General features: G+C 42.9%; 1 protein-coding gene across 1 annotated transcript in view; it reads left to right on the top strand.

Moving 5' to 3' along the window:
• COL5A1 (collagen type V alpha 1 chain) overlaps positions 1-27133 on the top strand; it is a 171305-nt gene that overhangs the window by 135882 nt on the left and 8290 nt on the right. The window contains exons 39-63 of the mRNA XM_033137668.1: positions 1681-1788; positions 2199-2288; positions 2883-2936; positions 4017-4124; positions 6739-6846; positions 7272-7325; positions 8561-8614; positions 9224-9331; positions 9433-9486; positions 9591-9698; positions 10542-10595; positions 11453-11560; positions 12466-12519; positions 15635-15688; positions 16121-16174; positions 17038-17091; positions 17200-17307; positions 17598-17651; positions 20712-20765; positions 21194-21301; positions 22181-22234; positions 23219-23254; positions 23760-23813; positions 24558-24816; positions 25519-25631. Coding sequence (XP_032993559.1) covers positions 1681-1788; positions 2199-2288; positions 2883-2936; positions 4017-4124; positions 6739-6846; positions 7272-7325; positions 8561-8614; positions 9224-9331; positions 9433-9486; positions 9591-9698; positions 10542-10595; positions 11453-11560; positions 12466-12519; positions 15635-15688; positions 16121-16174; positions 17038-17091; positions 17200-17307; positions 17598-17651; positions 20712-20765; positions 21194-21301; positions 22181-22234; positions 23219-23254; positions 23760-23813; positions 24558-24816; positions 25519-25631 — 2064 coding nt within the window. The remainder of the gene's footprint in view (positions 1-1680; positions 1789-2198; positions 2289-2882; positions 2937-4016; positions 4125-6738; positions 6847-7271; positions 7326-8560; positions 8615-9223; positions 9332-9432; positions 9487-9590; positions 9699-10541; positions 10596-11452; positions 11561-12465; positions 12520-15634; positions 15689-16120; positions 16175-17037; positions 17092-17199; positions 17308-17597; positions 17652-20711; positions 20766-21193; positions 21302-22180; positions 22235-23218; positions 23255-23759; positions 23814-24557; positions 24817-25518; positions 25632-27133) is intronic.

The following is a 27133-nucleotide window of genomic DNA, read 5'->3' on the forward strand; positions in this document are numbered from 1 at the left end:
GAGATGCAGGGTGGGACACTTAGGGGGCTGCCCATACTTCCCTTTGTCTCATGCTTTCTTTTAATTTGCATTGGGTCAGTAGCACTGATCTGAAAGCTTATCATTTCTAAGCCCAACACAGAAATATGAAAACCGTTTTTTGTTGTTGTTTTTTTACAAAAAAAAATTACAGAACAAATGAAATACCCATTAAAACCCAAATAGAAATTGGATTTTCCTTCTGATCCATTCATTTTGGGGGGCTCCTGAATGGAAAAACACACACTTTCCCTTGTGACACATTGTGTAGGTGTTCCTCTTTCACCTCCACCCTTCTGTCTCTGCCCATGCCTTGTGTAAAATTTGCCAGTTGTCTCAAGAGCCTCTTGATGTGCGTTTCTAGTTCTCTGCCCTACACTATTCTTTTTTAACAAAAGTGTTCCCCTTTTTGTGCTCATGTGGGCATTGCACATATATGTGTATGTGTGTGTGAGCAGCTTCCCTTTCCAGTGCCAATAGTATCAGATGTGTGACCACAATGCAAAAATGGGGAATAACAGGGGAACGTAAACTATCCAAGTAGCCCCCCATTCCTTGGCTGCAGCAGCGGTCAGCACCCTGTGGTGTTGACACCTTAAATGTTTACATTATGGGCTATGTGAGTGGTCTTCCTTTAATATTAATCAAATTACAGTATATTTTTAACTTGTTCTTGTTGGATTTCCCCTTGGGGGTTCCAGAGAAGTGGCATCATTATTATTTTTATTATTATTATTATTATTATTATTATTATTATTATTATTATATAGTGTGGTTGTGAACATGTGCACAGGAACAAAATGGACTTCAAGAACCTCCGAAAAAGAGCAAAAGGAAGGCAGGGCATGCACTGCAGTGCTGTGCTGTGGCACAAGGGGGCAGAGAAAGGGGTGGTTAAGAAGAAAGAAAAGTGGAACAGTGATGGACAGGATATTGTGAGTTTCCATGGGTGCCTCCTGGAAATAGTTCTGGAGGAAGAAACAAAATAAAAAATAAAATAAAATAATCCTTCCAGTAGCACCTTAGAGACCAACTAAGTTTGTTCTTGGTATGAGTTTTCAAGAAGTGTGCATGCACACGAAATCTCATACCAAGAACAAACTTAGTTGGTCTCTAAGGTGCTACTGGAAGGATTTTTTTATTTTTTTATTTTGTTTTGACTATGGCAGACCAACACAGCTTCCTACCTGTTTCTGGAGGAAGGTGTGGCATCAGAATCCCAGACAAAACTTGTGGCAGTACTAATCTGCACTGCAACAAGCAGTAGAAAACTTGGGACAAATGGAAAAGTGGATAGGCCCTTTCAGTTCTGTTGCTCCCTCTGCACTGGTCTGAGAGTGGCTAAGGGAGCAGAAAGGTCAGGACCACAAAGATGTACATAGATGTATTCATTCACTCAGTTGCAGATTGCATAACTATTTAAAACAATCCCAGTCCTTAGGCAGAATATACAAATATGCACAGACTTTTATAGATGTGAAAAGGTTGCAGCACTTGGGACTTACTTACTCTTGCTAAACCACAGAGCTTGATATACCTCTCAGATCAAGCTCTCTCTCTCCTGTTCCGGTACTTTTGCAGTGTTGTTTTTGCTTTCAGTGTCTTATGGAAAAGAAGTGTCTCCTTCTGTGCACTTAATTACTCTCTGTGTTTTCCTCATAGGGTCCTACAGGGGAAACTGGTCCAATGGGTGAGCGTGGCCACCCAGGGCCCCCTGGACCTCCAGGTGAACAAGGACTTCCTGGGTTAGCCGGAAAGGAAGGAACAAAGGTGGGTCTGTTTTGATGCAATCAAGGATTGAACCTGAGCAAGACCTTCTGCATGCAAAACAGATGCTCTACCCCTGAGCTATAGCCCCTCCCCAGGTAGGATTGGTCTGTATTGACCATAGGGGAGATCTCAATTTGATTTCTTTCTTTCTGTTAAAACAAGAAACTTTCAAAAATGGCCCAAGGAATAGGAATTGCTTTTTTCAAAAATGCCTCTTGATTTGTTGTTTTTTAAAAAATACATTTTGTTTATTATTTTTATTTTGCTAATTTCTGTTCTTAACATTTGAATCCTCACATTTTTAAACAAAATGTTAACAACTAAAGTTTTTGTTTTTTAAAAAAATCCAACTGTGCAAATAAGCAATGAGTTTCTCCTTTCAATTCTGAACCTTGAACCTTTCCTTGCAGGGTGACCCGGGTCCCGCTGGCCTTCCTGGAAAAGATGGTCCATCTGGTCTGAGAGGATTCCCAGGAGATAGGGGTCTTCCTGGCCCAATCGTAAGTAACAGGACTTATGTTGAAAGCATCACGCTGTGCCTTCTGCTAATTCCCCCCCCCCAACAATGTTAATAGTTTCTGCATACCAATTTGAGTCTGAGATGATAGAACCATATAATTGGTGTAGATCAATATGTTCCTTTTCTGTGAGCCTGTGAATGCTGGAAGGGTAGCTTTACTGGATGAGTGGACAATGATATCATTCACATATATGATAACCGAAAGGGGGCCCCAGCAAGCCTTACACTTTTGTTGACTGTACAGCTGACAGCTGACATTGCCTGTCTACTTTAACTTACATTGTATTTCCAGTGCACAGGTTATTAATTATGGTCACCAGTTGACTATCCAACCCTAGCCTCCATAATTTGAGCCGGAGCATAACTTTGTTGGTTATATCAAAGGCTGAGGTCAGATGGACAAAAACATCATTTAAATATTTCTTGGGGGGGCCTGCATATTTCTCTCTTAAATGGTTTAAGAAAAAGCACTGGTATACAGTTGACTTCCCCTATCAAAAGCCTGCTTGGTCATCTGCTAATTTTCCATTTGGGTGACCTTTCTCCCCTTTCTCTCCCATCTTCTTACCTGCAGGGACCTGTGGGATTGAAGGGCAATGAAGGACCTCCTGGACCCCCAGGCCCAGCAGTAAGTACAAAACTTAGAATTGCCTTGAATCTTCACATTTGCCAACAGCCAGATTCCTCCACCTTAGAAATGCTGCAGACTGTTCAGTTCTTTGTTTGCTTATATTCTATTAAAAGCAAATTGTTGCACCTAAACTGTGGCATCTGGTGTCTGGCCCTGGGTTCTTTGGTAGGACTGGATTTCCTGCATTCGTTTTACAGAAAGTGGGATTCTACTCTTGTTTGAGACTCAGCAGTCTGTTGACCCATTAGGAAGCTGGAGGGGTAGCCCTTATGTAGAGCGTGTAACAAGCCCTTGTGTAGAGGGTGTAACAAGGCTGCGATTTTGGTTTTGACCTGCATTTGTCACCATCAGTGCTGTTTACATCCTGCTGCAGTTCAGTTTCTTCCCAATACTATGTTATTAGTCTCACTGTCCACTACTTAATGTAAGTTAGGTAACTTTTTACATCATGTAGGTAACTGACATTGATCTCAATGTAATGTAAACATCAGTATGATGTTTTAAAAGCCATTATACATTGTTTATGGATGTTAATTTTTGTATTTTGAGAACCAGTGGTTATTAGAAGCATAAAAGCATAGAATTGTAGAATTAGAAGGGTCCCTGAGGATCATTCTAGTCCAACCCCCTGCAATGCAGGAATATGCAACTGTCTCATACAGAGTTTGAACCTGCAATGCAAGGCAGTGATACTTTGAATACCAGTTGCTGGAAACCACAGGAAACAGGATTCTCACTGGCGTCTGGTTGGCCACTGTGAGAATAGGGAACTGAACTAGATGATCACTGGCCTGATCCAGAAGAGATCTTCTTATGTTCTACCTCCACTGTTGGATGCAGTAATGCTTCTGAGTGCCGGTTGCTGGAAGCCACAGGAGGGGAGAGTGCTCTTATGCTCTGGTCCCCATCCCATCACTAAATAGGGCTCCAGGTCTGCAAGCAGCCTGAATGATATTGATATCCTGGAACCTGAAGTTAGCAAATGCTGTTCACACTCACATTATTTTTGATGGTTTCATAGCAGCCTTTGTCTCGTTGTTGAATGTCCACCAACCCTCTCTCCATCCTCTTATCCAGGGCTCTCCTGGTGAGCGAGGTCCTGCTGGCTCAGCCGGCCCCATCGGTCTGCCAGGGCGGCCTGGACCACAAGGGCCACCGGGCCCTGCTGGTGAGAAAGGGACCCCGGTAAGTCTTACATTCAGATCACGGTGGGGCTGGGGTAGTCTGATCCTGCAAGTGATGCAAGTGGTTAGTTAGAATAATAGAATTCTAGACTTGGAATGAACTCCCTGCAATGCAGGAATCAAAGCTAAATTGTTTAGAATGGCAATATTTTTTTGTAGGGATGTAATTCTGAGTTGAAAGGGTCATGCCCTAAGTTCTGCTTGGTGTAGGCCAATGAGAATGAGCAGACCTGAGCGTGTTGTGTGCATTCATTTCAATGGGTCTACTCTGAGTAATAATAATAATAATTTTATTATTTGTACCAGCATATACAAAAAATAATTAAACATTAAAGAGAAATGGGACAGGGCGCATTGAGCTCGCAAATAATAGGCTACAGCACAAGGAATCTCAGCAGAATTCAGCAAAATAGCCTGTAACATTGGGTCATTTATTTATTTATTTATTTTCATATCATTTATACACTGATTGATCCCAAAAAGACAACAGCCTCAAAATGAGCTTACAAAAAAAGACAATACAATAAGAAAAGATGAACAATACAATAGTTTAAAGCTTTCAAAAAGTTAAAATCACAATAGGCTAAGCAAGATTAAAACTTGGATCAACCATCTGAACGTGTAATGTGGTGAGATGCATAGGGGAGAGGCTTGCATGTGTGCATGTGTTTTAGAGGTATGATAATTCAATAGAGAGCTTCCATGTTTAGTAGCAGTGTATCTCCTGGCTCCCAGTCACTGGGGATGTACCACTGGGCAGAATGGGTGGGTAGGTATTGATGCTGATGGTTGATGGCCCTTCTTACATGGCACCCCTTCTGTCTGGAAGGAGGAAATCATTATTATTCTTGCTTTCCTTTCCCCTCCACTCCGGGCCATGATGGTCTCTCTCTTCTTTCCCGCCACACACAGCTTGTGACTTTCAGAGGAGCGGAAAACGCAGCCTCAGTAAGGCCTTTTCCCTCCTGCCTGCCCGCCACCTCGAACTGAGTGTTGGCGTAGAGTTTTTGAAAGATGGCAGCCAGGCCCGAAGCACTAATCTCCCTCTCCGAGCTGTGTCGCAGACGTCTGCACTGTAGCATTTATATATGTAATGTTTTCAGAGAGCTGAAATGGGTAGTTTATCTGATGCCAGATTGGTTACTGCAGAGAGCGCCTGGAATTCAAGGGAGAGGATGAAGTGATGCTCTTGGAAAGGAGAGAAACATCAAACATTCATCCTGTTGCAGGCAGGAGGAGGGAGTGCAGGGCAGCTACCTCTCTCTGCTCACACTCTAAATCTAGGCCTTCAAGTAAAGTAAACGCTTTGAAACAGCAACTCATAAGAATGATAAAACCATAGAAGTCTAGAGTTGGAAAAGACCCAAAGGGCAATCTAGTCCAACCCCCTGCAGTGCAGAAATGACAACTGAAGGAGCTCAGCTAATTTCAAAATTTGCAGTATTTCTTCTCCAGTCGGTACGAAGCACCAGTGACATTTGAAGCTAAAAGTCTGCCCACTGAAATATAGCACCTCGGCTAGGATGTATGGCGGAATATTTCCACTGCGGAAGGCTTCAGCCCAGTGTAAGGCTGGGAACACCCCCTGCCTGGAACCCTGGAGACTGCCTGCGGTCAGTCAGTGTAGACAATCCTGAGCCAGACAGACCAGCAGTCTGAGTTAGTATAAGGCAGCTTCCTATATTCCAAATTCATTCAGCCTTTTCTTGAGAACTATAAGGACTATAAGGTTTTAAGCTTTGTGTTTAGGGAGGGGCCATGGCTCAGTGGCAGAGAATCTGCCTTGCATGCAGAAGGCCCCATGTTCAATCCCCACTGGTATGTCCAGGCAGGGCTAGGGAAAACACTCCTTGCCTGCAACCATGGAGATAATCTGATAAGGCATTGTAGAACAGGAATGCAAAACATTTGGCCCTCCAGATGTTGCTGTACAGTAACTCGCATCATCCCTGACCATTGTTCATTCTGGCAGCAAGGGCTGCTGGGAGTTGGAATCAAACAACAACTGGAGAGCCAAAGGTTCCCCCATCCCTGATTTCTGACTCAACGTAAGGCACCTTCCTGTATTGTTATTCATTGTCTTGGGTCAGTGGTACTTCGCATCACATTACATGCAGGTTCAGTTCCTGTTGGCAACTCCAGGTGCAACTGTGAATATACTCTGCCTGAAATCCTGGAAAGGTGCTGCCCTTCAGGGTAGACAATACTGAGAGATGGACCAGTGGGTCTGACTCTGTATAAAGCTGCTGTTGTATGTGCTTTCTTAATATATTTTTTAAAATAAAGAAAGAAAGAAAGAAAAATGGGGAGATCCATCCTGCCTGAGCTCATTACTTACTCTCTGATATAGATCTCCTCCTCACCTTCTTGAGGTAGAAACGACTAGAGAGCTATTAATTTTTGATGTTTTGTTACGTTTTTATATATGTTGGAAGCAACCCAGCCAGATGATTGGGGTATCATCATCATCACCATCATCTTACTTTATTTTTTATTCCTCAGAGCAAGGATCTGAGTTAGGCTTGTTTTAAAATGAGCAAGTTGCACGTGTCAATATAGTGGAGAGGAATTTGATCTGGGATTTTCATTTCTCATCCCCCTCTAACTTTTCTTAGGGTGAAAAAGGTCCTCAAGGACCAGCTGGTCGTGATGGTATCCAAGGTCCAGTTGGGCTACCTGGCCCAGCAGGACCTGTTGGACCACCAGGGGAAGATGGAGACAAGGTAGGAGACATTTCCCAATACCACCCCCTGCCGCCGCCCCCCCCCCCCAAATAATCAGGTTAGCAAAACCTGCCACTCTGAACATTGTACAAAGTGCAAAAGATTTAATCAGTGGTTGACACACAACAAGCAAATATCCTGGAAAATTAACAAAAGTTGCTAAAAGATTTCAACAAGTTACTATAATCAGTTTGCCCTTTTAAAATCAGCTTTCTTAGCATTATGTGGCAATCTGTAGTTACACATGATAGTGTGTTTTTGCACAACTAGTGCAGAATATGAACCAAGCAAATGCCACCCTCACACACGCACCCCTTATCGATTGCTGACCAGAACAATGCTCAATATCCTTAATCCTGAAACCAAACTTTATTGATTGCTCTAACAAAATATAATGCTATTTGTGTTCTCCCCTTGCTGTATAGGGTGAAATTGGTGAACCAGGACAGAAGGGAAGTAAAGGTGACAAAGGGGAACAGGTAAGATGTGGTTTTCCTCTTGAGGTGGGTAGTTGCAAGTGGCGATGTAAGAAGATATTGTTTTCTGTTCCACTCTGTGGGAATCAAACCACAGGACAACTTTTGTTCTTCACCTGATGTTCCTCTTTATTCCAAGTACCTGGGACAGTTCCCTGAACTCTTGAGACCCAGAGTCCTCTGAACACACTACAAAGTGCACAATATTGATATAGCCACTGTCATGCAAATCACAGAGACTAACTTCCTCAGATATACTGGAATACTACAGAGTGTCCAAAGCAATGTTGCAGAAATAGTTTTTCACCTTTTAGATTCAGTTTGTGTAACAGTTATTTAGCTCTCCTGGCAGTCTGAGGTTACTCATGTTAGAACATTTTTGCACAGCTTTGGTGTTTGTGGCTAAAGCACTATATGAATCATCAAATATCACCCTCATCCTTATTCCATACCACATTCTCTCTTATTGTTGGCCAGCAGTAAGTTCATTATCCTTAATTCTGAAGCCGAACCTTATTGATTTCTCTTACACCTGTACCTGAAAGATGGTATTCCCTCAACCAAACCCGCCCAGGTTTTGAGATCTTCAGGGGAGGCCCTTCTCTTGGTCATGCCACTCTCGTAGGGCCACTTGGTGGGGATGTGGGAGAGGGCCTTCTTGGTGGCTTCTCCCAGACTTTGGAACTCCCTCCTTAGAGAAGCCAGACTGGCTCCCTCCTCATTCTGTTGACAGGTGAAGACTTCCCTTTTCCAGTAGGCTTTTGAGAATTGCCTGTTTTTAATTAAATTGTTGGTGCCGAAATATTTTTATTGTAATTATTGGTATGGTTTAAGCTGATTTTAGATATGTATATAGTTTTAATTCTATCAGTGTATAATTGTTTTTTAATTATGGTTTTTTATGTTTTTAGTAGTTCTTGTTTTTTTCTGTAAGCTGCCTTGAGAACTGTCAGGGGAAAGGTGGAGTATAAAAAAGTATATAATAATAATGGTCTCATGCAGCATTCTTTTCATTTTGCTACCAAACCTGAATTTCATTTCCTTATGTTCATCTTCCACTGAACCTTGCATTATTATGTAATTTGGTTATCTTGTTATTACATCATTCCACTCTGTTTGTTTCAATGAAAAGGAAACTCAATGTGGGGGAGAACATTATCAATTACATGTTGTTTGCAGGTGGGCAACTTGATATCCCCTTGGTCATTTCACTGAGCATGCATCTCTTTTTTCCCCAGGGTCCACCAGGCCCTACTGGTCCACAGGGTCCAATTGGTCAACCAGGTCCAGCTGTAAGTATGGCTACTATTTTCAATCATGCAATATCTTGTCAAACTTCACTTATATGGGAACTGTACTAGACTTCATTCCAGAAATCCTTGAATATGTGAAGAGGAAATGTGCCTTTCCTCTACCATTGAGAAGCCACAACCTGTTTCCCAGGATTAAAGGATCTAGTCTTCTGGCTTCAGGCTGAGTGGGGACCTCACAGCCCTTTCTCCTCAAAATTAAAGCAGGGGTAGCCAATGTGGTGACATCCAGATGTTTTTGGACCACAGCTCCCAAAAGTCAACATATCCAATGATCAGGGATGATGGGGATTGGAGCCCACAACACCTCAAAGGCACTGCATTGGCCACCCCCAAATCAAGCCCTGGGTGGGGACATGACTGTAGAAACAAAAAGAGGAGAGACTAATTTCCTTAAGTTTCTCTCTTCCACCAGTTACCAGCCATCCAAATGAAACATGCTCCGTTTTGAGATGGCAGCCACAGTAGGGTAAATTTGCTGTGCTGAAATCTGTTCTTCCTGATCTGAAAAAGCCCCAACCATGTCCTTCATCAGGGATTTGCTCCAACCCCTCATTCATTTTGGTTGGGTTTTTGGGGGGTGTTTTTTAGGGAGCTGATGGTGAGCCTGGCCCTCGAGGACAGCAGGGTCTCTTTGGTCAGAAAGGGGACGAAGGACCAAGAGGATTCCCTGGCCCTCCAGGACCTGTGGGGTTGCAGGTAATTTCCAAAACAAGTTAAAGGTGATTTATGGGAGGAAGGGAAAGGAAAGAAATGTGTAATTCAGATGCTGTACTCACTCTTCTGACACTGTTCCACAGGGCTTACCAGGACCTCCTGGTGAGAAGGGCGAAACAGGCGATGTTGGCCAAATGGTAAGGTTCCCATTTTCCCTGAAGTGTTGCTATGGCCGTAGTCTGCTTATGCCAAAAGGTTAACTTTTTACCAATTAAATATCTCTTTTTTTCTTATCCTCCAGGGTCCTCCAGGGCCTCCAGGGCCGAGGGGTCCATCTGGGGCACCAGGAGCTGATGGGCCTCAAGGTCCACCAGGTGGGATTGGAAATCCTGGCTCTGTCGGCGAGAAGGTAACCTATCTTTGGCTCATCTCTATGCCCAAGTCCTTTGGGGTGGGGATTTGAGAGGAGGAGGTGACCATCTGAGCAATGTTGTTTACCTGGATAGAGGTAAAGTCAGGCAAGCGATGGACCTTGCCTAGGCTATAGCTCAGAGGGAGAGACATCTGAAGGAAAGCCAAGAGTATGGTTAGCTCCAGTGTTTTGAGGGTTCCTCTCACCAAGAGGCCATCAGGGGACCATTTAACCATCAAAGGGTGGAATTGTGTATGGCAAGGAGATTGAGAATTTGCTCAAGCATCCTTGGCCACTTAAACCTTTAAGCTAGACAAGACACTTGCTAAATTCCTCTTGTCAGCTCTCGGTGGTCATGCAAGAGATGGCTATCAATAGCTAGTAACCATGATGGCTGTGCTCTGCCTCCATGGTTGGAGGCAGCCATGCTTCTGAATACCAGTTGCTGGAAACTGCAGAAGGGGAACTGCTCTTTCTCTCAGTTCCTGCTTGTGAGCTTCACGTAATGTGTTGGCCACTGTGAGGACAGGACACTGGACTAGTTGGGCCACTGGCATGACCCAGGAGGCTCTTCTTATGCTTTTATGCCACCATGGAATCAGGCAAACTTGTGGTCTGAGGAGTTAGAAAGTTTGGTTTCTAAAATACCCAGAGTGGCTCCTGCAGAGTGAGGTCATACAGACCACTGGGCGGAGGTTTAAGCTCCAGGACTGTCAAAGAAAGGAGAACAGGTGGGGTAGGAAGATCAGTGGTGAAGACTACTGTAGAGTACAGCTCCTCCCCATATCAAAAGCAAAGGGCATGGCTATGTTTCATGGTCTTGACCTGCAATTTTTACAGGGTGAACCTGGAGAATCTGGAGAACCTGGCTTGCCTGGAGATGGTGGACCCCCGGTAAGGCCTTTGTTTTCTTATAAAAATGACTGTTTGGAAATAAGATGGTATGAAATGGTGCTGAGGCTTTGAAGTTGTCCTGTCTAAAGTTTTCAGTGTGAGGTTCATATAACCTCAATAGCAACCCAATCCACTTTTCTGCTATAGGCACAATAATGGGACATGCAGGACATTGCTATGTTACTCTAGAAGAACTAATTAATAGAATCATAGAATTGTATAATTGGAAAGGTTCCCAGGGGTCATTTAGTACAACCCTCTGCAGTGCAAGAATCCCAGTTAAAGAATCCCTAAGAGATAGTCACCCAGCCTCTGCTTAAAAACCTCCAGCAAAGCAGAGTCCACATTTACTGAAAAAGATAACTCGTCAGTTATGTGTTGCCAAAGGCCAGGAGGACTCTGAAAAATATGCTGTTTGGTGGGATTTTACCTTGCATGCAGATACGCAGGGTTTCCTCTCCATAGCACAATATCAGATTTGCCTTTCCTGATGGCCTCAACTACTCTGCCTACATTATATTAAGTCCCAGATATACTGTGCTGCTTTTGTGCACTTCTGTTGTTTTTATTGTATTGATTTCTTCTATTTACTTTAATGAAGTCTTTTGCGGTGGGGAGGGGGAGTCTTTCAGAAAAATAAGAATCAATTACTACCTGTCTTTACTGAGGACCAAGGCATTTCTGATGGGGAGGGGATTGGGAATAATCATAATCATAATCATAATCATATAAAGATGCTGAGTTGAGGATGATCCTTTTCACCATTTCCTTAGAGATTCTTTGTATTACCTTTAATTGAACTGGCAAGTGTTTCAAGAAGTTTGTGCCTAATGTGATCTCTTCTCTTCCATTTTCAGGGTCCTAAAGGCGAGAGAGGGGAAAAGGGAGAATCGGGCCCCTCAGGTGCTGCTGGCCCCGCAGGACCCAAAGGCCCCCCGGGTGATGATGGACCCAAAGGTAGCCCTGTAAGTAGCCCCCACATGGATTTCACAGGCTGTGATACCAAACAGAGGACAGCTTCCCTCATGTCTACATAACTTACTGATCTTGGCCAATCAAGAATTACATTTTCAGTTTATTCTGGAACAATCACCCGTAAGGGTTGTTTTCGCTTTGGTTTCGTTAATCAATTTTTGATGAATCGAGTCTCTGTTTGCAAACTTGAGTGGTGGCCTGGTGTTCTGATACCCTGTTTGAGTAACTGAAACTACAGCTGTTGCATGGAGTTGGGTGTGTCTCTGTACATCCTTGGATTGGCTCTAGATGTCTGTGGGTTGTATCCAGTGTTAGCCCAATGTTAGTAGGCCCATTAAAATCAGCGGGCTTAAGTGAGTAATTTCCATTGATTTTCAATTGACTGGCACTATTACATAATACCTGTTTCACATTTGTAGGAAATCAGTCTTTCAGTGTGGTAGCACCTGCTCTTTGGTACTCCCTGCCTATTGACATTGTTGCCATTTGCCATATGCTTTTTTGGCACCTGCTAGAAACATTTTTGTTTAGGCAAGACTGTCCAGAAACATCAAATGTTCATGTGCGTTATAATCTGCTTTTAATTTATTGCTGATTTTATCATTTAAATGTAAACACTGGTGATTTTATTGTTTTATTCTCTTTGTAAACCACTATGAGGATTTGTTTGTTTTTTAACAACCAAGTGGTGTATAAATTTTATGAAATAAATATAAATACATATTTTTAAATATTGTTAAAATAAATTAACAACTAAGATCTAATATTTGATACAACCCTGTGTGCTGCTGAATCGGTGACTCATACTTTAGGCTGCAGTTTACATTCTTTGTAAGATGCCCACCCAGGAACTGTAGAGCTACATGGTTTCATTCTACACATATTTTTTTTGTAGGGTCCGGTTGGTTTTCCTGGTGATCCGGGACCTCCAGGCGAACCTGGCCCAGCCGTAAGTACCAATTATGAAGCTGTTAATTTGCATAACTTCCTCCTTCTGGTTTCCTCTTTGAAATATGCCTCACAGTGCAATATTCAGAAGTAGGTCCCGGTGGGTTTGGTGGAACGGACTTTCTTGTAAGCGTGCATAGAATCAAAGACTTAATTCTCATTTTTACTCAACTGCCTCTGTAGCCTTACTGCAGGGGAGGGAAATGAAGGTCACAGAGGACATTTTCCCTTGTAATGAGCAGAGCAGGTAGTGGGGATGTGAGAAGCCATGTTTTCTATTCTGCCGTGTATCCATTGAATGCAATGCTGTTTCCGTTTCCCTGCCGTTCATCTTCCGCCAAAAAAAACAACATTATTTGCCTCACTGTCTGCTGTGGCAAAATGTGTAATTTAAATAATCAATTATCTAATGGTCGTTACATTATTCCACCATGTTCATTTCAATACAAAGGAAACACAGTGCAAATGAGGGAAGGGATGTGGCCAATTGCGTATTGTCTGTCCACAGAAAGCATAAAATCATAGCATATTTAAGAGAGCCAAAGCACCATCTAGTCCAACCCCCTGCGAAGCAACAGCAGCAGTAGATTCTGATCATATTCTTTGGACTGATTTCTGTCCTGGATATGGAACAAATAAGCAAACATTGTAAGTTTCCACTCCTGTTGCTTTTTGCTTTGGAATTTTTCTGACATCTCTACTTGTGACTCATTTGAGTACAGACAATACTGTTCCACCTTCATCCACCAAACCTTGTTGCCAAATTCCACCCCACTTACTCATGCAAAAAAATGGATTCATTTTCACCAGTGAAATCATGGTGGGTTTGTGATTCTGCATTTCTTATTTATCCAAGCCTCTGTTATCTATCATATCTTTTTAAAGGGGGTTCTTTAGTAAGATGTGCAAATATAACAAACAAGACACCAAACTAACATATCACCAAACTAAACACCATCAAAACAGACATATAGGCAAGATGAGTAGAAATACAACAATAATAATATAAAAACTTGTAAAAGAATGAATAGCATAAAATATATCCCACGGTGGATTACAAGGCTCATATTTATGCAATAAATATCAAATATTCATGAACATTGCTGGATAAAATCAAATTTAGTAGGTAGATGCCAGCCATGAGATTCTTTGGCCAAATCAATCACAAACAGCCACCCCAAAAGATTCAAAGTCTGAGGTGTCTGCATCACCCCCTTGGGGCCAGTTTTTCAGAGATAAACATTCAAGTCCAAAGAGGAACAATATGTGTCCTTCTATCCTTGAGAGATCAGTAGGTGAGCAGCAGATGTGGAATTAATTGTGGTCAACAATTATCTTAAAACTAGGGTTTTCTGAATGCAATGACCGTTCCCCACATCAAATGGGGTGCGCATTTTGCATGGTTGCCTGCAGCCGCCTGTATCCCAGAGCAGCTTCTGGTAGTTTGGGCTGGCTTCACCTTCCTGGGCTGGATACCTGTGGTCTCTGCCTACCAAGTCAGCCACCCAATCCTGCCTGGGGGAGGTGTTGCCAGGGGGATTGGCCAGGTAGGGGGGGACACACAGACCCACACAATAGAAGGTGCTACATACCTGGGAAGCACCAGTCGGGCTCCAGAGCTTCTCCCACCCTCCACTCCCTCAATTAACCTTTCCATGCTGCAGGTTAACCTCTTCTCCGCAGGCACGCAGGCGCTGCTATGTCAAGGCCGCTGTTGAAGGGCCGGAAAGGAATTTCCCTGCATTGGCAGGTTTCGCCTTTCCCGTAGCAATAGGTCACAACTTTGGCAGTTGCAGGCCTTTGGAGGAATCCTTTAGTCATCTTCCTAAAGGGGGGGGCGTGGGGCGGTGACCCCACGCCCCCATTGCGGCGTCAATACCAGGGTTTCCATTAAAGGGGTCTTGGGGGGAGGCATTAGCTATACGCCCAGAGGTTGTCATTGCCCTCCTCCTCCAGCGGCGGCGAACAGCAGGGCGGGCTATCTGCTTGAACATATGTTCTCCAGAGCTAGCCCAATCCCCTCACATGCTGGATAACCCTGAAGTTACCCAGGTCCCTGGCTGGGGAGCTGGGAAGGATAAACACCCAATGCCTGAGCCAAGGTATCCCTACATCTAAAACTTAACAAAGTTGTGTCCTAATTTTAATCCCATTGCACGTTGTCTTGTGTCGTTATTCCACTCAGGGGCTGCCTGGGGTTTGGGGGACTCCGCCTGACCACGCAAAACCCATATCAACACTGAACACAATCAACCATTTTTAGGTTGCTGTCCCATAAAAATGCATGCATTTTATAATATTTGCTTTTGCAATGTATTTGCGAGATGTAAAACTCTTCAAATAACTCTGGGAATCATAGTGTAGTAACTGGAATGCTGAAAACTGCTAGATTCTTAGTGCCCCTGCACAGAACAATAGTTCCAGAATTCCTGGGTTGGGAGAATCAAGTCTTCTCTGTAGATAGGACCTCCCCTTCTCCATATCACTAACAAATGTCAAGCCAGGTCCCTCATCAATTGCCAATTAATGGATCCTGTTTCCATTTTTCTTGAAATTTTCTGGCATAGGTTGCAATATTTTATTTTTAATTATTTTTATTGAATTTTTTCAGATAAACAAAAACACATAATAACAAACAAGACACATACAACAAAGCTTGACTATAAGCTTAGATGCTGCTTATAAATGCACAGAAAGAAGGAAAAACCCAAACAACATTTGCTGTAGAAACAGCAATCTGGTAGACCATGATATTTTTTAGATTTTAATCTAAAGACCAAAAGTGTATAGGTATAACTCCGGTCCATAATAGACAATGGGAATAATGTCTCCAATGCTGGACAAGTTCCAGCCTAGCCTAGCCATTATTACAAGGTGGGTGATTAGATCCTTATATAACAAATTTTGCATGGTTTTCTGGAAAGAGTGATAGCAGTGCAATGGTAAACAGAAGGAGAACAGACTGGTCTTTATCCAGTGGGGCTCCCCTGCTGGGGTGTGGTCTTCAGCAGTCACTCAGTCATAACAACCTTTGGTTTCCATATCTTGTGATTGCCTTCAAAGAACATGAGTTGATGGATGGCAGAATGTGAATCTATCTCTTATCTTCTTTTCAGGGCCAAGATGGTCCACCAGGTGATAAAGGAGATGATGGAGAACCCGGTCAGACTGTGAGTAACTATTTGTGTGTCACATCTGTTTGTTAGAGACCAGAGTTACCAGCTGTCAAGCATTTGCCCTCCTCCTCCCCAGAAGGAGATGGTGGTGGGGAGATGAAACCAGCCTGCTGGGGTGAGGGCATGGGCAGGAAATCAAGGGGTACTTACCTCTCCCCTTCCCTGCCACTAGCCTTTGATTCTCTCCTCTCCTCCCTGGTGATGGCCCCCCAAAACCCATTGGGCACCTGCTGGTATTGCCCTGTCCCCTTTTTGTGCTCCTCCCAGACCCATCCTCCTTCTGGCTCTGCCAGCTCCTGACACCTTTATAGGACAGCCAAAGGCCTATCTTGGTTGGTTGCATGGGGTCAAACTATTTGGCGTCTTCCTGTCTATCATCTTGGAGGTGCAATGATGAACTGGCTCACATTCCTTTCCTATATACAGGGCTCTCCTGGTCCAACTGGAGAACCAGGTCCTTCAGGTCCACCAGGGAAAAGGGTAAGTTATCGTTTTACGTGGTGTCCTGTAACCCCGTGGCAAGGCTTATCAGAAACTTTCAGGGGAGCACTAGCAATGGTAGTGGGTGTCAGAGAATCATAGAACTGTAGAGTTGGAAGGGACCCCAATGATCCTCTTGTCCAATCCCCTATATGGGTCGTAATTCAAGAGTGATAATGTCACTCAGTTCTATTATTATTATTATTATTATTATTATTAAACAAAAAGGTATTGTTAATATGAACAGAGGCCACATCTGTTGCTCAGCCTGTGTATGGCAACATCAGAATCACACATGAGACTCTTCATTCTGGGATGGGGAAGGCTTTCAGCCTTGTGAGCAACCCTTCAGGGGGGAAACCCAGCAGAGGTGGGAGGGGACAGAGGCAAAAGTAGGTGGGGCAACATACATGACTTCCCTTTGCACATTAGGCTACATTCCAGCCACACACATGAGTGAGAGGTTTCTACACAGAGGTTTCTACCCTCCACAAAGGCCTTCTTAAAGGGTCAGGTTTGGACCCAGCACCTGCTGTTCCAAAGTGTTAGGTCCTCCATGGAGTGGATGTTGGTACCACCACTGAAAAAGCAGCTGCCAAACTTCCATTGAACAAGACATGGGGGAGGGGGAGGGGGGAGGGAGGGAGGGAGGGAGAGCGAGAGGGAGAAAGATAGAGCAGGGCCTTAGATACTGGATGAAACACACAGGGACATAGAAGCAAGGGGCTTACATACAAGGGGAATCATAGAATTGTAGAATTGGAAGGGACCCAAAGGGTTGTCCAATCCCCTGCAATGCAGGAATCACAGGGGGCATATGGATCTGATTCTGTTTGCTTATCAACCTTCTTTATCTCTTTTAGGGCCCACCTGGGCCAGCAGGTCCTGAAGGCCGACAAGGAGAGAAAGGTGCCAAGGTAAAAAACGTAATTTTATTGAGGATGCAGAAGGTCAAATCCATGTTCAGTTTCAGCCTCTGTTTCCCTCCAACAACAGCCTGATTCTCTTTTGCTTTTTCACCACAGGGTGAATCAGGCTTGGAAGGACCTCCTGGGAAAACAGGGCCTGTTGGCCCTCAGGGACCACCAGGAAAGCCTGGTCCAGATGGACTTCGAGGGATCCCCGGCCCAGTGGTGAGTATTAAGAGCACAGAAGTCATCTATAGTAAAGCCTTGTGTTGTAGGAGAAGCAAGCCATTTCATCAGCATCCTAGAATCTGTGCTGGCTTCCTGAAGTCCAAGCAATATAAAAACCATGAATGGATTCTGCATCTTCAGTGGCTGCCGGATAACACAGAGGCATAGAAAGTTGCTATGTATCAAGAGAAGCTCTCAGAGAAGCTCTGCATGGGCCTGAATTGAACTATGGAACTTGCTTTAGAAAGTCAACAAATAAATAAAAATGAGTAATCCTTGTTTTGCAGGGTGAGCAAGGACTTCCTGGTGCTCCAGGCCCAGACGGACCTCCAGGACCACTGGTACGTCTGGAAGTTTTGCAGGATTTTTGTTATTTGTTTGTTTGTCGATAATGGGGATGATTGTGGAAGTTCACTTCCACTCTGCATCTACCATATTCCTGGGATCCACTGTATTTCCAAAATCAGGTGTCCTGATCTTGTTAAGGAAGTCTGCTTTGTAATGATGGGAACTGCAGTCATAAACTGTATGCCAGCTTTTACCAGGCTGCTACCCTGGATGTTTCGGACTCCCAACTCCCATCAGGCCCAAACCTGGCAAAGCTGTTGCAGAAGCTTCTGGCTGCAGTCTAGCTGCCCAGCATGCCTTTGAAATGAGGGGTGTATTGCCATTTGCAGCCAAAATGTAGCTTGGAATTCCACTTTTCTTTCTTGCATAACTTGGCTGTATTTTACAAAACCTTGTTTATCTGTGTGGAAGAAGCAGCACTGTGGTTGGACTAAAAGTCTGCCGAAGACTCTGTTTATTAAGAAGAAGCAATTGCAATAGACTCCCATCACCATCTCTTCTGAACTGTTAATTCAAGTGTTCTGCCTATACACAGAGCTTAACACCTTTTCTAGGGATTACAAAGTTATCACAACCTGGTTAATAAGAAACCACAAGAAACAAGTTACACAGGAAAAAACAGCATTCCATCCTTCCTTCATTCTGACTTCTTCTTACACTTGAACAGAGATGTGGCCTTAAGATAAAAGCAGGCTCAAGCCTGTTACAGGTCCAGATCCTTGCACACCCCAAACCCACACATTCTGCTTCAACATGTATGTTGCTAGAGCTGGGTGGTGGCAAGAAAGTTTGGATCTGAGAATATTATGAGATAACGGATTTACATTTTTGAAAACGTGGGTATAAGTACTGTAGATGAGTTGGGTCTGGATTAGGTCTGGATGGGGGAGAAATTTGATTCAGGTCATATTTAAGGGCAAACCTACTTCCTTCATACTGTTGCATGCTACCCCCATCTCTGAGTGATGCAAGATTTCAGGGGTTCCAAGCTCTTGCCAGGGTTTGTGTTTCCTTTTGGAATGAAGCACAGAGGAGACTCTGGTGTCTTTATAATATATGGTTTATTTTCATATATACAACCTGAGCCTATGATGGAAGGGTTCACAGCATTTAACACCCCAAAGGGTCTAGTTTTCTCCCATAGCCACATCCTTGGATTCAGACAGACATCATACATTGCTCTCTAACTCTCCAGTTTGCTGCGGTTATTTCTAGGTCACATCACTACAAACTTTAAACTCCAAATTCAGGCTTTGTCTTTCTATCTGTGAGTTGAGGGAGGGGCCCCACTCATATGTTATCTTGCACAGAGCCCCCTTTCCTTTGTTCGCTTGATTCATCACCCAGGTGATCACAACATGGGAATTATTATTATTATTATTATTATTATTATTATTATTATTATTATTATTTCTTATTTATACCCTGCACCCACCTGGCTGGGTTTCCCCAGCCACTCTGGGCGGCTCCCAACAGAATTAAAAGCACAATAAAACATCAAACATTAAAAACTTCCCTAAACAGGGGTGCCTTCAGATGTCTTCTAAAAGTCAGATAGTTGTTTATTTCCTTGACATCTGATGGGAGGGTGTTCCACAGGGCAGGTGCCACTACCAAGAAGGCCCTCTGCCAGGTTCCCTGCAACCTCACTTATTGCAGGGAGGGAACCGCCAGGAGGCCCTCGGAGCTGGACCTGAGTTTCCAGGCTAAACGATGGAGGTGGAGACGCTCCTTCAGGTATACTGGGCCGAGGCCATTTCAGAAGGCCTGGTTTATATTTTAATACTTGCTAGATAGAATTAGAAGGAACTGCATACAGCCTGCTTCCTCCCCCACCCTCAAACTCATAACAGCACTTTGCAAAACAAGTTGAGAACTGAAGCACAGCCCTCCTTTGAACTTCTCCAGATTTTGCAGTGACTTTTTCCAGCTAAGTAATCTGTACAAAAAGGCAAATGCTAGTATAAATTATCCCTATAAATGCATGCATTAGTGAAATTGGCATGTGTATATCAGGAAAGATTTGCACCTGACGTTTTCATGAGAACTTTCTAAAGTAATCACAAATTGATGTGGAAATAATGGAGAACCAAACTAAAGGCTGCAAAAATAAGAAACCAAAATTTGACATATTCACCCCTCCCTCAATTTTTTTTTTTATAAAGAATTTATTGGTTTTTCAATACAAAGAACAATATAACACATACACCTACACAGCACATCAAACACAAACCCCACCATCAAAACACAACAAAACAAAATACACCAACAATTCTTATTCTTGTTTCACACAAAAAAACTTTTCTTGTTCACGTCACTACTTAGCGACTTCCCCTGTTTTCCTCTCCTTTGGTTCCAGATCAAATTTACTTTGGTAACTTCTCATCACTGAAATTAAGTCATTAATAAATCTAAACTAAACCAGCTTCTTATAATCTTATTTTTACTCCTTAATAATCCATCACTTCTTGTTTTATATCAAATCTATTCCAAATATTACTTCACAATAATTAATACAACTTTATAGCATAACATGTTACTTCTTGTATCATATCATATCAAATATCTTCTTTCACTTGGACTGCTGCTAATAACACAAAAAATCAAATATCTCTTCTCTAGTTCAAAAGCTTAAAATCTTAACACGCCGACTTCAGGGTACCTTAATAAACCATCCTAATTTTTATCCTTAATATATTCACCCTATCCCTTTTCTGACCATTTTCTTACACCATCTCGGGACTTCCCCCCAGATGCTCCTCCAACTTATATCTCTACCAATTTCCAGAATGTCCTTTTTTCCTGTGAATCCACAAATCCAGACACAGTCTATTACAGTCTTTGCAGGGGGCATCAGGGTACACCGATCCTCATTTTCCAGCATCTCCGCTTCAAAGTTCCATTCCTCTTTTGATTGTAGACAAGAACGTCTTTTCCCCATCATTCCTGGGCTCCCTCAAAATTTCCATCCAAAACAAGTTTAAGCTCTCACTTATCTAAAGGATAGTTATGGTGTGGTGCTATCTATTTACAATATGTTTCTCTTTCTTAAGGGACCGCCTGGTTTACCTGGCTTGAAAGGAGATTCTGGTCCAAAGGGAGAAAAGGTGAGTGGCCTGATTTTGGACTAGACTGACAAGTGTACTTTTGATGATAAAGAGTTAATTCCTCACTCCAAGCCTGACAGCACTGTGACACACAGGTCCCAGTCCAACACTCTAACCACTATGCCATGCCTGCTCACTAGTCCACAAGATTTGCATACATCTCTTTTTAAAAAATGATAATAATGTGTTTTAATGGGTTTTTTTTAAAGATGCTTTAAATTGTTCTTCAATACTTTAATTAATTAATTAATTGATCAATCAATCTATTTTAATGAGATTATTTTATCACTGATTCATTTCCTGTCCTGGGCTCCTTGGAGAGGAATGGGTGGGATATAAATTTGATTAATGTGTTAAATTTCATAAATATGCTTTTCTTTACCTTCACATGCTTGAGATTTTGAAATGCATCATTTGATCTTTCCTAGGGTCATCCAGGTCTGATTGGTCTGATTGGGCCCCCTGGAGAGCAAGGTGAAAAGGGAGACCGAGGCCTTCCGGGCCCTCAAGGAGGATCGGGGCCTAAAGGAGAACAGGTGAGCATCCAGGAGCTTGATGGGAAATTTCCTTTCTCATTCTTACATCTTCCGTTCAATCAGCAAGACTGATTTCTAAGTGGTGACTGGGGGAGAAATTTGATTTTTGCTTGTGTTTTAATGAGAAACTACCTAATTTGCACTACTCATACCTATACAATGTGCAGCTACACTTCATATTACCACATTCCTATATTTTGCAATGCACTTCTCAAATCAAACAACCTGTACAAGAAATGCATTTGTGGGGGGTATGTGAGAACCCATTAGTAAAAATAGCATATAAAAATATATTATATACGGAGAAATTGCTGTCAAAACTGTTATTCATTTGGGGTAGAGTTTGTGGGAAATCATGCTAAGATGCTGATGAAATTTAAATTAATAAAATTGCTAGAGTGGATTGAGAAAACATGGTCTATCACAGGTGTGGGGAGTCTGTTGTTGGATGTTGCCAGACTCCTATCCCATCAGCCCCAGTCAATGTGGCCAATGACACTGGATGAATGACTTTGTAGTTTAGCAACAGGGCCAGAGGTTCCCTACACCTGTTCTATTGTAATGACGATAGCATTAACTTACTTTAAGAGACCACAAATCAATCAGCCAAAGAGATTTATGGGGAAATGTTCCTTATGTTTTGGAATGATAAATATGCAACATAACATAAAACCATACATACTTTTTAATTTACTGTACTCCTATAAATATTCATGAGTCCTGTATTATATAATAATTAATTAGTTTGAATAAATCTTTAAATATTATTAAACATCCAAATTTAGAATTGGCTCCTCCAAAGCTTGTTGTTAACAACAGATACTTTCTGAGTTACTCTTGAATAAACATTGATTTTGCTGTTTGGGTTTCTTTCTATAGGGTATTCCAGGTCCGTCTGGTCCAATTGGGCCTCCTGGTCCTCCAGGGTTACCGGTACGTAGCAAGTTCTCAAAGATCCTGGTTCCCAAAATGATGGTGCAAATGAGTCACTTGTGCATAAGAGAGGCAAGCTATTTAGTAAATAGCCTGGTAGGCTACATGTCATGGGAGCCCTAGAAACTACCAGAAACCTCCTGTTGCACCAGATGTTTCTCAGATTCTACTGGTCGATCCCTAGAATTCACTGACCCTCTTCTATATAGAAGAGCAACTTTCTAGGGTTTCAAGCAGGGGACATTTCCAGCCCTACCTGGAGATGTTTGGATAGAACCTGGCATATTCCGCATGCAAAGCAGATGCACTAAAACTGAGCTATGGCCCATCCTAGAGCATACCTAGGAGTTGGTTGGGTTGGCCCCCGAATAGAATGAATGGACATGACTAACTTCAGAACATAACTTTCTGTGAGTCTATGATTCTGTGATACTCTGAGTAAAATGTAGATGGGATACAACCCTTAGTAATTCTGGAATTTCTTTTTTTAATGTTAAACAGATGTTTTAAAATATTGCTTGGGTGCTTCATAGAATCATAGAATTGTAGAGTTGGAAAGGACTCCAAGGGTCATGTAATCCAAACCCCTGCAATGCAGGAATCTGTCAACTAAAGCATCCATGACAGATGGCCATCCAACCTCTGCTTAAAAACCTCCAGTGAAGGAGAGTCCACTGCCTTCTGAGGATGTCCTTTCCACTGTCAAAGAGCTCTTGCTGTCAGAAAATTCTACGTAATATTCAGCTGGAATCTCCTTTCTTGTAACTTGAATCCATTGGTTTGTGTCCTACCCTGCAGAGCAGGAGAAAACAAGCTTGCTCCATCTTCCATAATTGAGGAAAGATGAAATGTATCCCTAACACATTCATTTGAAACCTGCAATAATGTTTGGGTTTTAAATCAATAGCTTACATTAATGTGAGTGATAATTTGTGTATGTGTGTGAATCTACTAACTGTTGGTTTGGCTCTCTCCATGGTCTAGGGTCCCCCTGGTCCAAAAGGTGCTAAAGGATCATCGGTAAGTCGAACCTATGCAACTGGGAACATTAATTTGGCGAAGACATGCCAAAGTCACATTTTCGTCTCCCATCTTGATTCAAAATGGCACCTGGCAGCTGAACATCAAAGAAGATCCCTGCCCAAGGAACCCCTGAATTGAGTTTGGCAACGATATCTTGTGAAGCAGCCAAACCTACGCCAAAAAATGTGTAAAGTCACACCAAAGTTGTTTTTCGGGCTACCATCTTGAATCAAAATGACTCTCTGCATTCAAACATTGATGAAAACTGTCACCCCTACTTCAGGAACCCTTGTGTTAAGAGGTGGCATTACCTGGTTCTTTTAACCACATTCAGAAGGCTATCTTTGTTCATCGTGCAGCTGCTCCCATATAAAGGACTTGGGGTCAGAGGGTTGGCCACAGCAAATAAGAGTTATCCCTTGATGGCAAGTCTCTGATCTGTGGCTGTCTGTATTGCCCACCTAACTAACATGTGCTGGTTTTCGTTTCTTTGTCTTTCTAGGGTCCAACAGGTCCAAAAGGGGAAACGGGTCACCCTGGGCCACCAGGGCCTCCTGTAAGTACTGGTCACAATGTCCTTTGTGGTTTTGGAACGCCTATCCCCTTTTTATTGGAAATATTTACAGGCAGCTTTTTCATAAACAAATAACAAAGTGGTTTATACCAAAATGACATTGGACCATACAGTAAATACACAGGAAAGTTAAAAGCAGACATCAGTTAACCATTGTGGAAGGATCTCTTCTTAACTGCCTGCACAGGCCTGGGAGAATAACAAATGTTTTCAATGGGCATTTAAAAGTTGGTATAGAAGGCCCCTGCTGAAAGTCCAGTGGCATAAAGTTCCCCTGGACTGGGCCAATGACACTAAAGGCTTAGTTTCTCTTTGTTGTCAAACAAGCCTCCCCAACTCAGGGGACGACTAACAATCCTCCTGCAGATAATTTCATTGTTCAACATAGAATATAAAGGCTCAGGCGATCCCTGAGGTACCCTGGATGTTAGTTGTTCAGGGCTTTGTAAATTAATACAGGGGCCTTGAACCTGGCTTGGTAGAGATGGGCAGCCAATAAATATGCTTTAACAGTGGGTCCCATGTTCTCAGAGAGATGCCCCCATCCGCAATCTGGATACCACATTCTGCACCAGCTGGAGCTTCCAAACCAGGCCCAAGGGTTGTCCTTTGAAGAGCAGCTTACAATAGTCCATCCCTGATGTTGCCCCTTCCCGACGTGTTGTCTTTCTCTGTCTTCAGCACCAGTTAAACCGTGTCACTCTACTTCTTTCTTCCTTGCCCCAGGGTCCTCCAGGGGAAGTGATCCAACCACTTCCCATCCAGTCCTCCAAGAGGACCCGGCGGAACATTGATGCCAGCCAGTTGGTCAACGAAGGCAATGCTGACAACTACATGGACTACGCCGACGGCATGGAGGAGATCTTTGGCTCCTTGAACTCTCTGAAACTGGAAATTGAGCAGATGAAGCACCCGCTGGGCACTCAGCACAACCCGGCTCGCACCTGCAAAGATCTGCAACTCTGTCATCCGGATTTCCCAGACGGTATGGATGGGCATCAGTGAATATGCAGGAAGGGGAAGTAGGGTTCATCTGGGAACCAGAACAGTGTTGTATACATCTGCAATTTCTACATGCCTCGGGTAGGGATGGAGGAGACGTTCAATTCAGTAGCTGGGATTCCTGCATTGCTGGGATTACTGCAGGTCCCTTCCACCTCCACAACTCTTGAGTCTAAAGCTGATTCCATCAAATTTGCACTTTCTGAAACAATAGGCGAATCAAAAATTAGCACTTACCCAAATTTCATGATGCAGTTCCCCAATCAACCAGTGTTTCACAAAATGCATAGCTTAGGGGAAAGTGTGCATAAAAAATGAGGATATTAGTGAAAATATCATACAAATACAAATAACATTTAGGGAAATCTCTTGCAAAAATGTATTTGTTAGTGAAAACAGCACATAAGCATTTGTTGCATAAAATTGGTTTATTGAGAGAAATTCACTCCAAAATGCTGGTGGATTTTCATGAGGATTCTTTTTAAGAGAGATTGCAAATTGCTACTGAGAAATCAAAACAGATCCTTCCATCCCCAGTCCCTTTTTATTGTTGCGAAAAGAAATTGGTGTCATATAGCAGGATTTTCACAAACATAGGAATGTGTTAGATGATTAAATTGTAGGATTTGTATCAACTCTTCCTGTCTTCCTTCCTCCCCTCAAAAAACCATGGTCCCAACTCCAGGTGAATACTGGGTAGATCCTAATCAAGGTTGTTCCAGGGATTCCTTCAAAGTTTACTGTAATTTCACCGCTGGTGGGGAGACCTGCATCTTCCCAGATAAGAAGTCAGAAGGGGTAAGTGATTATTGTGAGCTTTTTCTGTTACTTTCTTTCTTTCTCACTAATCTGGGCATCCCTTTCACTTTCACATTGGAAGGCAGGCAAAAAAGTTGACCTGTCCATTGGATCTTTGATTTGGTTCTATAGGAAGCTTAAAATCATATAATTGTAGAGTTGGAAGGGGCCCCGAGGGTCATCTAGTCCAACCCCCTGCAATGCAGGGATCACAGCTAAAGAATCCCTGGTAGATGGCTGTCCAACCACTGCTAAGAAACCTTTAACGAATGTGAGTCCACCACCTTATTTAGAACCAAACAGCCCATATCTTGTGCCTAATTGCACCCTAAAAAGCTACTCAGTTCCTAATAATGTCTTGATCTCCAGAAATATATTTGAAGTGAGAGGCTGTAGCTCAAAAGGCCTGTGTATAAATTATTGCGATAAAGAAAAAGTACTTGCTTATTCACAGTACATATTTTTTATAAGCCTAATAGCTCACTGTCCTGAAAGTAGCCTTGTCCCATGTTTGCATATAAAATGCAGGAAAAATGTAGCTGTGTTGCATTTCATAAAGAAATCATGAGAGTAGTTAATAGGCTGGGAGTGAAGAGATTATGTAGAACTGTATTAAGGAGGAACAGGAGACTTTGATAGTTTTTTTCCCCAGTGGGCTGTTATGAACATTTTAGGAAGAAAACGTGATTTCCTTAATCATTCCACTGTTCAGGATATAGTCAAAGCCCTCCAGGTCAGATCCTTTAAGATTATGCTTCAAAGAACTCCAGGCTTCAGGGTTCCGTGGCTCCGTGGCAGAGCATCTGCTTTGCATGCAAAAGGTCCCAAGATCAGTCCCCAGTTGCATCTCCAGCTACGACTGGGAAAGACCCCTGTTTAAAATTCTTAAGAGCTTTTGGCAATGCCAAGCTAGATGGACCCAATGGCCTGGCTCAGTAAAACTATATTTGATAGCTGTCTTCAACTATCTGAAGGGTTGCCATGTGGAAGATGGAGCCAGCTTGTTTTCTGCTGTTCCAGAGGGGAGAACCCGATCCTATGGATTCAAATGACAAGAAAGGAGATTACAACTAAACATTAAGAATAGCTTTCTGTCATTCAGGGGTGGAACAGACTCCCTCCGAAGGTGGTGGCCCCTCCTTCCTTGGAGGCTTTTAATATCCAGTGGTTGAATGGCCATCTATCAAGGAATTCCTGCATTGCAGGGGGTTAGACTAGATGGCGCTTGGAGTCCCTTCCAATGCTACAATTCTATGATTCCATGATTCTAAGATAGCATCCTATAATCCTATTTAACTCAACCTTTTATTCAGAACTACAAGGACTAGAATCTTTGAAGGACCACAACTTAGTGATGAAGCATCTGCTTTGTATGCAGGAGGCCCCATGTTCAATCCCCGATTGCATCTCCAAGTAGGAATGTCCCATGCCTGAAACCCTAGAGAGCCACTGCTACCAGTCAATGTAGGCAGTACTAAACTAGATGGACCAATGGATTTCTC

This window comes from Lacerta agilis, chromosome Z (assembly GCF_009819535.1).
Source record: "Lacerta agilis isolate rLacAgi1 chromosome Z, rLacAgi1.pri, whole genome shotgun sequence".
NCBI classification, from domain to species: Eukaryota; Metazoa; Chordata; class Lepidosauria; order Squamata; family Lacertidae; genus Lacerta; species Lacerta agilis.